Source organism: Ambystoma mexicanum, chromosome 5q, assembly GCF_040938575.1.
Source record: "Ambystoma mexicanum isolate Mex_15411 chromosome 5q, UKY_AmexF1_1, whole genome shotgun sequence".
In the NCBI taxonomy this organism is placed as follows: Eukaryota; Metazoa; Chordata; class Amphibia; order Caudata; family Ambystomatidae; genus Ambystoma; species Ambystoma mexicanum.
In genome coordinates this window covers 68,455,399-68,469,126 of record NC_090933.1, presented here as the reverse complement: position 1 = coordinate 68,469,126, position 13,728 = coordinate 68,455,399, and the positions used below count along the sequence as shown (strand labels likewise).

Below are 13,728 nucleotides of genomic sequence, written 5' to 3'. Positions count from 1 at the left end.
CCCGGAACCCCTCGGGGCGCGACCATACCCCCCACCCCGGGTGGCGTAAACTGAGCACGGGACAAACTCCGCGGGAGCCACGGCACCGAAACTCAGACACGGCGGGAACGGATCCAGCCTGGGCGGAAATGATTCGACGGTGGAAGCTGGAACAGTCCCACGGCGAGACCACAGAGTGAGGTACAGACGGCAGGGTGCAAGAGATTGCAAGCATAAGCATACACACCATGCCCCCGCGACCCCCAGCCACAAACCGCGCTCCCGTCTGAGGCCCGCGGCAACTGGCCTTCAAACCCCTGAGGGAGCGGGGCGTCGCAAACCTTTTCTTCAGCGAGACGCTTAGAGGGCAACAGAATCCCAGCATCTCCCTCCAAACGTACCCTATGCGGTGAAGGGCCCTTATCGACCTACTCCACGTAAGACTCGAACGATCATCACTCCTAAGTCTCCGGATCAACCGCAGTGCAAGCTCTCGAATTCCCCAGGGCCGCAGCTGGGTCCTACCAATGTACAGGAAGCACCCCACGAGAAAGCAGTCACAACACCCCAAACTCTCTCTGCTTTTGTCAGCATTTGCCATCCCCTGCGAGGGTCTCTGCGAGGCCTCAGTTCGGTGGTAGGCCTTTGCTACCGGGAGAACTCGCACACTCAGCAAAGCAGGATGGGGAAGGCGGATAAACTGCAGAGGAAGCTGACTTTTGAAAACGGTGCGACTCCGAAAGCCACCCAATTACAAGACGAGAGTGAACCTACGCCTGGCGGCTCACTCCAAGCAACATCAGGGAACAATCCGTCTGAAATAAAAGAACTTCTCTTGGAGCTAAAAGTGGGCATCGGCAGCTTAAACAGCAAAATGGACGACCTATCCTCCAAAGTAGACCTAATGCAACACTGCATCGATACCCACACAGAGCGATTAACAGAGGTCGAACAGCGGGTCTCAAGGTAGCCAGACTTAAAGGCCAAATGTCCACAACCATGGCCAAGTGCAAGGACTTTGAAGGCCGCTCCAGACGGAACAACATCCGAATCATTGGAGTAAGAGAACATGAACTCCAGACGAAAATGGAAGATTATGTTGAATCACTTTGCATCTCTCTCTTTGGCCGAGAAGCGTTCTCACAACTGTTTATGATAAAGAGAGCGCACAGGACGCCGTCCGCCAGACCAGCCCCTGATGCCCCGTCCAGACCCATTATTGCGAGATTACTAAATTACAGAGTCCGGGATGCCATTCTCCGCCTGGTCAGGGAGAAAGGAGAACTGCTCCATGATGGGGACAAAATCCATTTCTACCCCGACTTGTCGGCCGCTGTCCAAGCACAGAGAAGAGCTTTCACCAACGTCAGGCAAAGACTTCGAGACAACCAGCTGGTCTACTCAATGCTGTTCCCGGCACGGCTCAGAGTACAACACAGCGGAAGAGTCCATTTCTTCCAGTCCCCGGAAGAAGCCCACACATTCCTAGACCAGAACGGCTGCCCGGAGCTACATCCTCATCAGCTCCGTCCCCAGAGGGAAAGAAACCCCAGGAATCCTCCATAAGAAACAGCACCCAGCAATCACCCCAGTCAATCACTAGGAGCCAACCGGAACTAGCGCAATATAGCTAACACAACAGGGCACAGACGATGGGGAAGCCCCAAGCATCCCTAGCACAGCATCTGTTCCCACGTTCAAGTTGGGGGGGATCCTGACGGACAAGTTGGGGGTTGTCCGCGCTATGGGAAAAGTTTTAAAGTTACTAGTTTGGACACGCGCCATATGTTCACACCTGATCCCGACCCGTGCCCCTCCGCCCTGACAAGCCCACTACCGCTACAGAGCCTTCCACATCGAAGCCGCCACATCATCCGACAGGAGCCCGAGTGCGCAACAAGTACAAACACGAGACCTGAGCTGGCCTCATCGATGCCGGCTAAAGCGAATACAACGAGACACAATCAACTCTTCAACCCGCTTCATTCAAGGTGTTAACATGGAACATAAGAGGTGGTAACATCCCAATCAAAACCAGAAAAATCCTGCAATACTTGAGAAGGCACGAGATCGACATAGCCATGCTTCAAGAAACACATCTACCCCCTGGGAAGAACACCTCTGGGCCAGAAGCTGGGGCTGCCACAGGTACTTCTCCTCATATTCATCGTACTCCAGAGGAGTCGCTATACTTATCCATAGGAGAACAAACCTCTGGCTAATCTACTCCATAAAGGACACCGAAGGCAGAGCCATTCTAGTGAGTGGCACAGTAGCTGGCCAAAGTATAACCCTTGTTAACTCCTACACTCCAAACACAGACGGCCCTGACAATTTTAGCTGGGTACTAACACAGCTCTCCACCCAGGCCCAGTCAACCATAATCTGGGGGGGCGATATGAATACAGTGCTCGACCCGGCGAAAGACAGATCGAGAACTACGCCACAGCCCATGTCCAAAGCCTGCTCTCAAATAAAAGAAATCTGCAGGACATTCGATCTGAAGGACGCTTGGAGAGCAGCGAATGGAGAGCGGCAGGAATATACCTTTCATTCGGCAGTTCATAACACGAGCTCCAGAATTGATTACTTTTTCATTTCGGCACGGGGTCCGCTGGTGAGCAACTCTTGCTGTATCCTCCCAAGAACGTTATCCGATCACTCCCCGATAAGCCTCAATCTCATTTCAGCCAACTCTAAATTCCCATTGCAGCGCTGGCACTTCAAAAACGGATCAATGTGGGATGAGGTATTTGCAGCCGAGCTGAGAGAAGAAATCGCCAAATTCCTGGAAGTGAGCACAGGATCGGTCTGATCCCCCGGCATAGTCTGGGAAACGCTGAAATGTTTCACTAGGGAGATCTGCCTCGCTAAGGAGAATGGTATTCTTAAGTTCATCAGGCGTGAGCTGGTAACCAGCGAAAGGCGCCTTAAGGACCTGGAACGACAAATCACAAGTACAGACGACCCCAAAAATAAAAGCGGCCTTGAAAGAGGAACTTCAGATCTTTAATAACACAGCGGAACGAGAATTAAAATTTCTAGCCCGTAACAACCGAATCAGGCAATATGGTGAAGGCCAAAAACCTGGCGCCCTTCTGGCAAACCTGATAAGAGCAGATAACAATCTACCCCCTATAGAAGGCAATTGCTCCAGCCATTCCTTCGTCTGTGTGGATCATCTCACCTTGTTTGAAGAATTCAGGCTCTTCTACCAAGACCTTTACAGCACAAAGCATAATAGTGACTCAAACTCTATACTGGCGTACCTTGAAGATACAGAGCTGTACTGGGTCGAGAGTCATCAGCGGGAACCACTCAATGAATTGATCACGCCAGAAGAGATCATAGAAGACATCAAGACCCTCCCGAACTCCAAAGCACCTGGACCAGATGGCCTAACAGGGGAATTTTATAAAGCATTCGCGGTTACCCTTGCCCCCTCCTAGCGGCAGTATATGAGGAAGCACTTGAAAAGAAGACACTTCCCCCATCCCTCTGTGCTGCTAACATCATCCTTTTACACAAAACGGCAAGCCTCCAGAAGACTGTGCATCCTATCGTCCCATCTCCCTGCTTAACCTGGACAATAAAATACTAGCAAAGATACTTGCGAACAGGTTGATGCCACTAATGCCCGCCTTGGTCCTTGCAGATCAGACGGGGTTCATCCCGGGCCGCAACACGTCCTTTGGAATAAGAAGAATGTTCAGCGTTGTCGCAGCACTGGATCCCGCTCAGCAGGCAGTCGCGGTTCTTCTCGATGCCGAGAAGTCATTTGATTCGGTGGAGTGGCCCTTCCTGTTCGAAGTGCTTACCAGGATGGGACTGGGTGCCCGATTCAACAAGCTAGTGTCCCTGCTCTACACCAATCCACAAGCTAACATCATTGTGGGAACAGCGACTTCAGCCCCTGTGGAACTACAACGCGGAACAAGACAGGGTTGCCCACTTTCAGCGCTGATTTTTGCCCTAATAATGGAGCCCTTGGTGTCCAACCTCAGGGAACTGAAGCAACAGAGAGTACTTAACATAGGACCACACAAGCTCATCACATCCCTATATGCAGATGACGTGGCGCTGTTTGTGCGCGACCCCGAAGAAAATCTAAATCCAGTAATGAGAGAAGTCATTAAATTCGGAGCAGCCTCAGGTTTTAAAATTCAACCATTCAAAATCCATCATATTCCCATTGACTCCATCGACCAGGGCGTTTACAGACGACTTTCAGTTCACATGGAAAAGATCCAAGGTCCGGTACCTAGGGATTCAGTTGGCACTGACTCATCAAGAGGTGTTCCAGGACAATTACGAAGAAGTCACCAAATCCTTGCAAGATAAAGTGGCACGATGGAAGTCTCTGCCACTGACTCTCTGTGGAAGAGCCTCCCTAGTCAAGATGGTGATACTACCGAAACTACTGTACTTATTCCGAACATTCCCATACTATTGCCACAATCGTATCTGAAAAGATTGAAAAGCTTGGTTCTTGAATTAATATGGGCGGGTAAGACGGCCAGAGTGGCACACTCAACATTATGTCTTCCGGTGACGAGTGGGGGACTAGCCCTTCCAGATCTGGAGAAATACTTCTGGGCAGCACAAGCACAGTTCCTCAGTCATTGGTACGCCACACAACCAGTCAGACTCCATGTGCAGGTGGAACGAGCTCTGGCGACACCCAACCTGTTGAGTGCTGTTGTATTCGGCCAGACACCGGTCCCCAATAACACCATGAATGTGATGCTCGCGACGTACAAGATTTGGAAAACGCTTGCCCAAAAATATGGAGTGCAAACGCGGTACTCTCCCCTTCTTCCTGCGAAATTCATACCAGGGGTGCCGCTGACATCCGAGAAAGTTTACCACCAATGGGTTGAAAAGCTCCACATAAACTCCCTCGGAGATTTCTTCATTGAGGACAGTTTCATAACCCCGCAACAGGCCAGACAGAGGGGCGGCAATACCGCACTTGACACTTTCATCTATTTTAGGACTCGATACACTTTGCAAGCAAGCCTGCCTGACTTCCCAAAGCAACCACAAACCTGGCAGTTACTCCATAACACTATACAAGCACAGGGAGAAGGCAGACTGGTATCGCAGATCTACAAATCTATTATCACCGACACGACTACCAGCGACTCCCGTGCAAAAACCAGATGGGAAAAGTCCCTATGTACATTCATCCCTGAGGAAGACTGGATCTTTATTCTGAGACAAACACAGAAGATAGCTCTCAACTCCCGCTTTCAGCTAATCCATTTTAATTTCCTTCACCAAACCTACTACACACCTGCGAAAGCAAACAAACAACATCCTGATGCTTCTGCAAAATATGAAAGATGTTGTTCACCCTCGGCAGGCCTTGTGCACCTCGCATGGGACTGCCCCAAACTGTCCCTATTCTGGAGCCAAGTTATGGAGACAACAGCCACGATCGTGGGAGAAACCGTGCAGCCCGCCCAGACAGCAGCCCTGCTTAGTATGACGAGGCTCATGTCAGCACCAATAAGAAAACTAGCTGGCCTGCTGTTGTCTCTTGCTCGGAGGCGGATTGCCATGGCCTGGGGTCGTGGTCCCCCCCCCACGGTCACCGCTTGGCGTAAGGACATTCTGTACTGCCAAGATGTTGAAACAGACTTTATTAAGTTGTTGCCCTTCCACACCTGCCCACCAGACATCTGGGGCCCCCTGGTAACGTTTCTGATGAATGAAGCAGAGGATGCCCCGTCCCCCCCAGAAATCGACAGTTAGAAGAGGAGGCCATATTCGGCAATCTATTTAGCTTAATACCTCCACCCCACTGAGACATTGAACTGGGGCGTTGCAATACGCAACACTATGTGCACTGAACTTCGGAGCCGGATGTCGGGAGATGGGGTGGGGGAGGGATCTGTGGGATTTGGCGCAAGTTAAGTTCACCCTAATGTGGGTGTGTAGTTGTACTGTGTTGACATAAAAGTTAAAAATAAAGGTTTAAAAAAAAAATAAAAAAAAATAAAAAGAAGGCCACATTGCATTTTCTCAGCAGAGCAATAACCTTGGCTTGGTGGTACCAACACCTCTTGGGTATCATGGCGGCATGTCTCCCGGCAGTGCTGTACACGAGGCTCAAAATGAGACGGTTACAGCTGCACCTCGCAGCCTCCTGGAGTCAAGGGAGGGGTTCCCAGGTGGAACTCATCAGCATTCCACCTCATCTCCACTAGGTCTCGGCTGGTGGAGCATGGACTAATACTTGCGGATAGGCATGCCATTCAGGCAACCGGCACTGCAGGCTATCATCACCACCGACTCGTCCCTGGAGGGCTAGGGAGCCACCCTGGACAGCCACAGTGTCCATGGAGCTTGGCCTCGTCAGGAGCAAGAGGCCCACATCAACTGGCTCGAGTTGATGGCCATCTGGCTCGCTGTCAAAGCCTGCCTTCTGATGATCAGTGGCAAGATGATCCTCACTCAAACGGACAGCTCCACTAGCATTTAATACATCAACAAGCAGGGTGGCACCAGGTCGCCTCCCCTTATGCACTCTTGCAGTCAGCATTTGGGAATGGGCTCTGGAGAACAACATGCACTTGACAGCAATCCACCTCCTGTGGGAGTCCAACCTGGAGGCGAACAGGCTCAGCAGGCTGGGTGCGTACCTATATGAATGGCAGGTGAACGAACAGGTCCTGCAAGATGGGGTCATCCTCAGGTGGATCTCTTTGCCACCTAGTTCAACAGGAGGTGCTCCCAGTTCGTTTCCTGGCAGGGACAGGGCTGGGGCTCTCTGGGCGACGCGATGGAGTTCCAATGGAACAACATGAACGCGTATGCCTTCCCTCCCACTCCCCTGGTGCACGGGGTGATTTGCAGGATCAGGGAGGCCCGGCATCTTCGTATCATCCTGATAGCTCTGTGGTGGCCCGCAAGGCCATGGTTCTCGGAAATACTCAGCCTGTTAGAGCAGGCCCTGGTGCACTTTCCGCTGGGGCCAGGTCACCTACTCTAACAGCACGTAGGCACAGTCATTCTCCCCGCACCCCCAGAAGTTAGCCCTCGCAGCGTGGTTCCTGAACATGTCACACTAAGGCATCTGTGTCTGTCACAGGCTAACCCAGACATTATACAGGGCGCAAGAAGCAATGCTACCAAGAGCCAGTACAAAAGCATGTGGACTAGGTTTTGTCACTGAGCTGATTCAAAGCAGGTCGATCCATTGACCTGCACGTTGGATGACGTCCTATCTTTCTCTGCGCACCTTGCACGCTCAGGGGTGCAGGGGGACGCATGCCACCCCTATCTGGTGGCAATAGGAGCCTACCAGAACTCTAGAGGATGAAAAAACCTCCTCCTCTATCTGGTGGTTAAGACACCTGGTGGGCCTCCCCAGGCTCTACCCGACTATAAAGAAGCCACACCCGTTGTGGGACCTCAACATGGTCTTTGGCACCCTGCCGCATAAACCATTTGAACCCATGGCACCCACGGACATCAGTCTAGTCACCATTAAGAGGGCGCTACTGGTGGGCCTTACATCTGCACGCAGGGTCAGTGAAAACCAAGCTCTGGTGGCTTCAGAGCCTGATAGTACTTTTCATAAGGACAAGGTGGTGCTTAGAACTCACCCCTCATTCTTACCTAAGGTGGTCTCCTCTTTTCACATGAATGAGGGGATAGTGTTACCTATGTTCTTCGCGGACCATAAGGACGACGCTCAGAATTTGAGAGCCTGCCTGACTTCTAAACAGTGTAAAACCTCTACCTGGACAGAACCAAGAGCTTCCACAAATCAGATGCTCTCTTTGTCACTTTCGGTGGTTCAAAGCCCAGCTATCAGGCTTCCAAGGCCTCCATAGCAAGGTGGATGGTTACTGCCATCAAGGAGGCCTACGAAGGGCAGCACAAGCCTCTCCCGGGAAACATGCATGCCCACGCTATCGGAGTCACGGCTGTGGAGTTAGAGGCATGTCCCGTGGCAGGCCATAAGCAAGGCAGTCACATGGGCTACGCCCTCAGCCTTCTGCAATCACTACTTCTTGGATGCCAGCTCCAGGTTGGATGCAGCATTTGGTCAGGCAGTTTTAAGGAACTTGTTTTCCTCCGAGGGGCAAACTCTCCACCCAGGGGTTACATTCAGTTGTAATCGCCCATACAGTATGAAGGAAAGGGGATGGGACGTAGGAGTAATTAGAAGTTACTCACCGTAGTGATTAACGTACTCCTTGCATATCTCATTGGACATGTCCCTTTAATAAGTTCAAGCAAAGGTGGAACATAGAGACACACTCTGAGCAAGGTGAGACATGAGAAGTAGCAGATCTTCTGGGGCGAAGGCTAACCCATTGGAGCAGGCCGACCGATTGAGGGATCAGAGCGAAGGGTAGGGAAACCCTGAAGATCCCTGCAGGAGGTTGTTGCCTCTGGGAAACTGTGAAGGATACACAGAGAAAGCCAAATCTCAGTCAAGAAGAAGCCTGCATTGTGTTTCAATGATGCCAGCTACCCTCCCGGGTGAATGGCAGAGTTGGGGAGGCAAGACCAAGCCTGTGTTATCAACCTTGACGCGTGAATCAAAGCTGCAAAAACAAGAAAGTAATGCACACAACCAGTGAGTTAGCGAAAGACATGAAAGGCCGGTTTGTGTCAAGGAAAGATTGAAGCCGCAACAGTGTATCTCACGATTGAAGGTTGCGTGCGTGTTGATGAGAAACTAACAAAAGAAAATGAGCAGTGAACTTTAAAGTTACTGATAACTGTGAAGCCAGTGATAGAGTTGCGGAGTGGTCCGGTGAAAGGAAATGGCCCACTCGGAAGTCTCCATGAAATGTTTGAAGTCTTGTTATAAAGGGACAAAGCAAATGAATACTGAAAGGCACAATGGTCAAGATTAATCTTGTTGAAAGGGGAAGTTAAAAGGTGATTGCTTTAAGAGAAAGATTTCTTGAACTTTTCTGATGGTCTTTATAGTTCCATAACACAGAGACACTGGGGCAAACATAAGGGAGAGCTGAATTGAAAGTCAAAGTGGTCCTGCTGAGGTCTATCGAAAAGGCCTTGCACATTCAAAAGTCTTCGACATCAGTCAAAGGGCCGAGTCTGACAGAGGGAGACCGGGAACAGGAAATAAATTAGGGCAAGGGAACCCCTAACAAATGTGAATGAAGCTTGGGGAAGGGAATGCCTGCAAGCGGTGTGATTGCAAGGTCCCCGAGCTCAACTGAAGGAGACCTACGTGAACTATTGATGTCTTGAGAGGGCCGAGCCCGACAGAGGGAGACCTATGTGAAAATTTGTTGAACTGTGAAAGAACTTTTGGTGAACTGAAAATAAATGACTTTAACGTGGAAGGCCAAGTGGGCCTTGACCCATGTTTTGAACTGACTTTTTTATTTTACAACCTGAGCCAGTGTGTGTCTTCCTGTCTGTGGGGGGTGCCGTACTCCGTGCTGTCCAACATAGGGAGGAGAGCAGATTCAGCCACCTTGATCCTTTGATACAGAAATTGTGTAAAGGGGAAAGTGTATGCAAAGGAAACACAGTGATATATAACAGAGATAAGACAAGCCATTTTGATTTCATATAGACTGCCATCAAATATTAAAGAAAACACCTTCCTAGTTAGAGACTACCCCCATCATAGCTATAGAGCAAAGTAGGACTTTTTCCAAACCCCAAGAATTTAATAAACGTTTTGAAACTTGTAGTTCTTGTGTCAGTGTCATGCTTGTGATACCATGCCTCCCTTACAATAGGCACATTATCATTAGCTTCTTTTACCAAATCTTGGGGTCCGGCAGGCTGAGTATTTGTCCTCTCTGCAAGTCAGGTACAGAAACTATCCCCCACTTTTTGTTTCTTTGCAAAAAAATGAAGTATTGAGATGCTGATACTTACGACCACTATTAAGGTCAACTGGTCTTCGAACAACTGCTGAAGCACTAATATTTTGCAGAGGATCTACAGATCATTATATAGTATTTACAGTAGCCCGTTACATTCACTGTACTTGGCTGCTTAGATCAAAAGCATTTGTAATGATTAATAATGAAGGCAGTAAGCTTGACTCTTTGCTTTAACTCTGCTGGAAGGTGCCACAAGTTGATTGATCAGTAGGCTGCGAGCAAGCTCTCCTCTTGGTATTACATGACAATGTTTAATCCTGTTTTACCTTATTTTTAGTATTTAAAAAAAGATCCATTTACTGACTTTTTATGTATTCGAATGTGCTCTTTACAGCTTTTAATGTGTCTATTCGGTATAAAACCATAAAGTTATAAAGTATTGACTGATTGAGAAATACCAAAATATCCTGAGGTGACATTGTATGGTATATTTACCAAATGGTGTACATCGCTGGGCAATTTTACATAAATTGGTAATTGCATTTAGGGGAGCCACAAGCATGGTATGTGCTGACGTTGGCGGTCCTCTCCATGCAATCGTCCACATTTGGAAAAGGCAGTGAAAAAGCAAAGTGCAGAAGCAGCCACAATTGTCTTTACACCTTGCTTTTGCAGTTTGTTGTGTGACAAAATGTAAATGCGACCTGCCATGAACACATTGCAGGCATCATTTACAGTGTATTCACTGGGAATCCATTCCTTTTACGCCTGTGTGAAAATCTTCTGGTTGTCAGCATGTACATAATTTGGTAACTTTGTGCTGTGTGTCCAATATACAGTATGTGCTTTTTGTTTTTTAAATGGTCAAGTTATTGCCTTGCAATATTTATCCCTTTACATAGGAATATACTAGGCCTGATCGTTACTTTAGTGTAAATATTATTTTCTTTGGCTTTAGGCTTCGTATCTGGCTAAAAAAAACTTCACAAGTGAAAAGAGATGTCATGAAAACGAGAAGTGCCTAAAAGAATGAGATTACCATCCTCCAAAAAGCATACTTTCCAGAAGATTGAACTGAAGAGGAAAACGTTCATTATTGATGATCAGCAAACAGGGCAATTTCATATCATACAATAATCGTTATTCTACAAATGTTAAACTTTTTGCAAAACTGTTTATCTTAGTTTTATATTGTGCTGAAAACTGGTTCTTTGCTGTTTTCTAAGCAATCAGTTGGTCTAGTGGCTAGGTTGTGAAATGTGGAGCATAACCCTTTGCCTCATTACCATTACCAGCACATGTCTTCTCTCATTCCCCCCAATCCTCTCATTACTCTTTTTAACCCCTGCACTCCACTGCTCAACTCTCAATTGTTCCTAGCTGTCTTCACTCTTGAAATGTTACCTCTCCTCAGGGATTTTCCGCACCTGTGTAAAAATCGTCCCAATAGTCCCTCTGACGATCACAATCTCCCACTACTATAAAGGACCCCTGCTTCAATCGATATTCTACTGCTCGGTCTTCTACATACTTATCCTCCTGAACCTTCCTTATCTTTGACTGTGTTGGGCACCCTTATCTCCTCTTTGTTTACTTTGGAACGCAAAAATGTCCATTCCTACCACACTTCCAGTGTGCATCCTTCAAGGCACCATCCTTGCCTCCCTCATATTTTTCCCTCTTCACTTACTTCTTTGGTAATGGATCCGCATCTCCTTCAGATTTCCTATCCGCACCTTGCTGACAACACCCAAACCATCTTCTCAACCATCATCCTCTGTAAGATCTCTTCCTGCTGATGGCACTTCGTCGTCTTTTGCATCATTCTGCCAATAACAAGATCTACCTCCATGTGCCATATGCCTCAATCTACCTCGCTTCCCCTATAACATTCCCCCCACCCCACTCCTTTTCACGACCTCCAACAAGGCGCCCAACCTTAGGTTCTTCTTTGACAGCAATATAAACTGCTGCAATTTATGAATGTCCACGCTTATACTCAATCTGTATCTTTTGCCCTTGTTAAAATACTCAATTTTGCAGCTCCCACAATTTACAACCCAATTCACTCCACTCCCACCTCTTTACACCACTCACATGTTGATTGGCTCTCATTGCCCAACAAATCACTCTTCAAATTCCTACTCCTGATATTCAAATCTATGGGGGTCATTTCGAGTTAGCCAGTCTGGGGAAAAAACTGCTAGAATGTCCGGTAATACCGGATCCAGCATTTTTCCCGGACCGGCTTACTCGAGTTTGCCAGTAGGCCCACTTAGCTCCCAGCAGGCCTGACCCTACCAGCAAAGAAATGCCCCCATCACTGGCACCGTTACTACCGTGTGCCGGTGATGGGGCCCAGCCCATTTCATGGAGTCCTATGGATGGGAACTTACTGCTGGTGCCGGCACCCATAATGCCCTGGTAACACCGGGATTTGAGTGCCGGTAACGGTAAGGCGAGTTTGCTGGTTGAGCCGCTGGTTGTACCGGTGGCTTACCGGCAAACTCATAATGAGGGTCTATATATGGAATAGCCCTTCCACAGGTTGCCTTCCCAGCTGGCTGACACGTCTCACGCAATTCCCCCTTCCTTACCCTTCTGTTAAATACTCAACTCAATCTCTCTCTTCCCTGTCCACCCTGAGTACCCCTCCCGCTTCTGCTCATCCTCCCTTCTTTGCCAATTTCACTGGAACTTACACCCCTTCCCAGTCAAAATCACTTTCAATATCCACGACTTCAAATCAACAATTAAAATCCATCTCTTCTGTCCTGGCAGTTGGCCCCTGTCTAGCCTGCCAGATTTCACCTCCCCCACCCCTCCCAATTCCTTCTCTATGCCCTGCCTAGCTACTTATACGAAAACGACAAAGGAAGAATATACAGGGGAATGGGATGTCTTGCTTGTGAGATTTCACTGTTTGACTATATGATCCTATGTATGTTTCTAATTGAAACCCTTTGTTCCCAATAAATACAAAACTACAATATCAGTGAAAGCGTCCTGGTATTTGACAGCAAAAGATGAGCACTTGGACAACCCAAACCCTGTTACTAGCGTATGCTAAAACTGCACGTCCTGTTTGATCTGTCTTTCCTGGTCATCCCCACATCGAATCAATTCTTCACTGCATCTTAGCTCTGCCTCTTACTGAAGCACTCCAATGAGTGGTGAATCTGTCATATGGACTTGACCTCTGCAAGCGAAGCCCAGCTAGAAATCTACATCCCCATGCTCTTCTTTCTCCCAGCCACTGAAATAAATGTTGTAGTCGCTGTTAGGGAGAATTCTCTGAAAAGGCTAATTTCCCAAACCTAGTGAGTCCCCCCAGCAGCTTTGCTGGATTTCTGGGGTTTATTGTTTTCTCCTGCTAAGAGTGAGACTCTTTTACTCCCACTCTTAGGCATGATTTGAGGTGTTCCTTTATCTTTCCATGTGTTTAATGGGCTATGGGGTCTTTTACTCCATAGGGTCTCATGTGTTTTTGATTTGGGTTACACAGCACCTTCCGTGCCGTAACCCAGGGGTGTCGTAGCGACCCCCCAACATAGACTCCATACCCTGGGACTGACTACTGTCTCCCAGGGCATGTAAAGTCACCATTAGCTTTACTAGTTCCAAATTATTAACAGAAACCAGTACAAACCATCATATTGTGGACTACTGGTAGGGGCAATTTGATTGCCCCGGGGTCTGTTGTTCGAGGGGGCACGTCTCCGCCCCCCCTGATTGAGTTTTGGCTGGTGGCAGTGGATACTACTTTTTATATTCGACCGCGAATATATCTCTATGGGATTTTCCTATTGTTCGAGGCTACCAACTTTAATTATTTAATTCTTATAGCCTCGAACATACCGCCGGTTTATTTATTTAAAATTAATTCACTGGTTGGTATTTTTTGCCAGAACTCGATTAT

General features: G+C 48.2%; 1 protein-coding gene across 1 annotated transcript in view; it reads left to right on the top strand.

The window, feature by feature from the left end:
- Positions 1-12,804, top strand: part of LOC138497215 (uncharacterized) — a 1,137,079-nt gene extending 1,124,275 nt beyond the window's left edge. Inside the window, exon 15 of the mRNA XM_069620541.1 lies at positions 10,768-12,804. Coding sequence (XP_069476642.1) covers positions 10,768-10,784 — 17 coding nt within the window. The 3' untranslated portion in view covers positions 10,785-12,804. The remainder of the gene's footprint in view (positions 1-10,767) is intronic.
- The last annotated feature ends 924 nt before the right edge of the window (positions 12,805-13,728 follow it).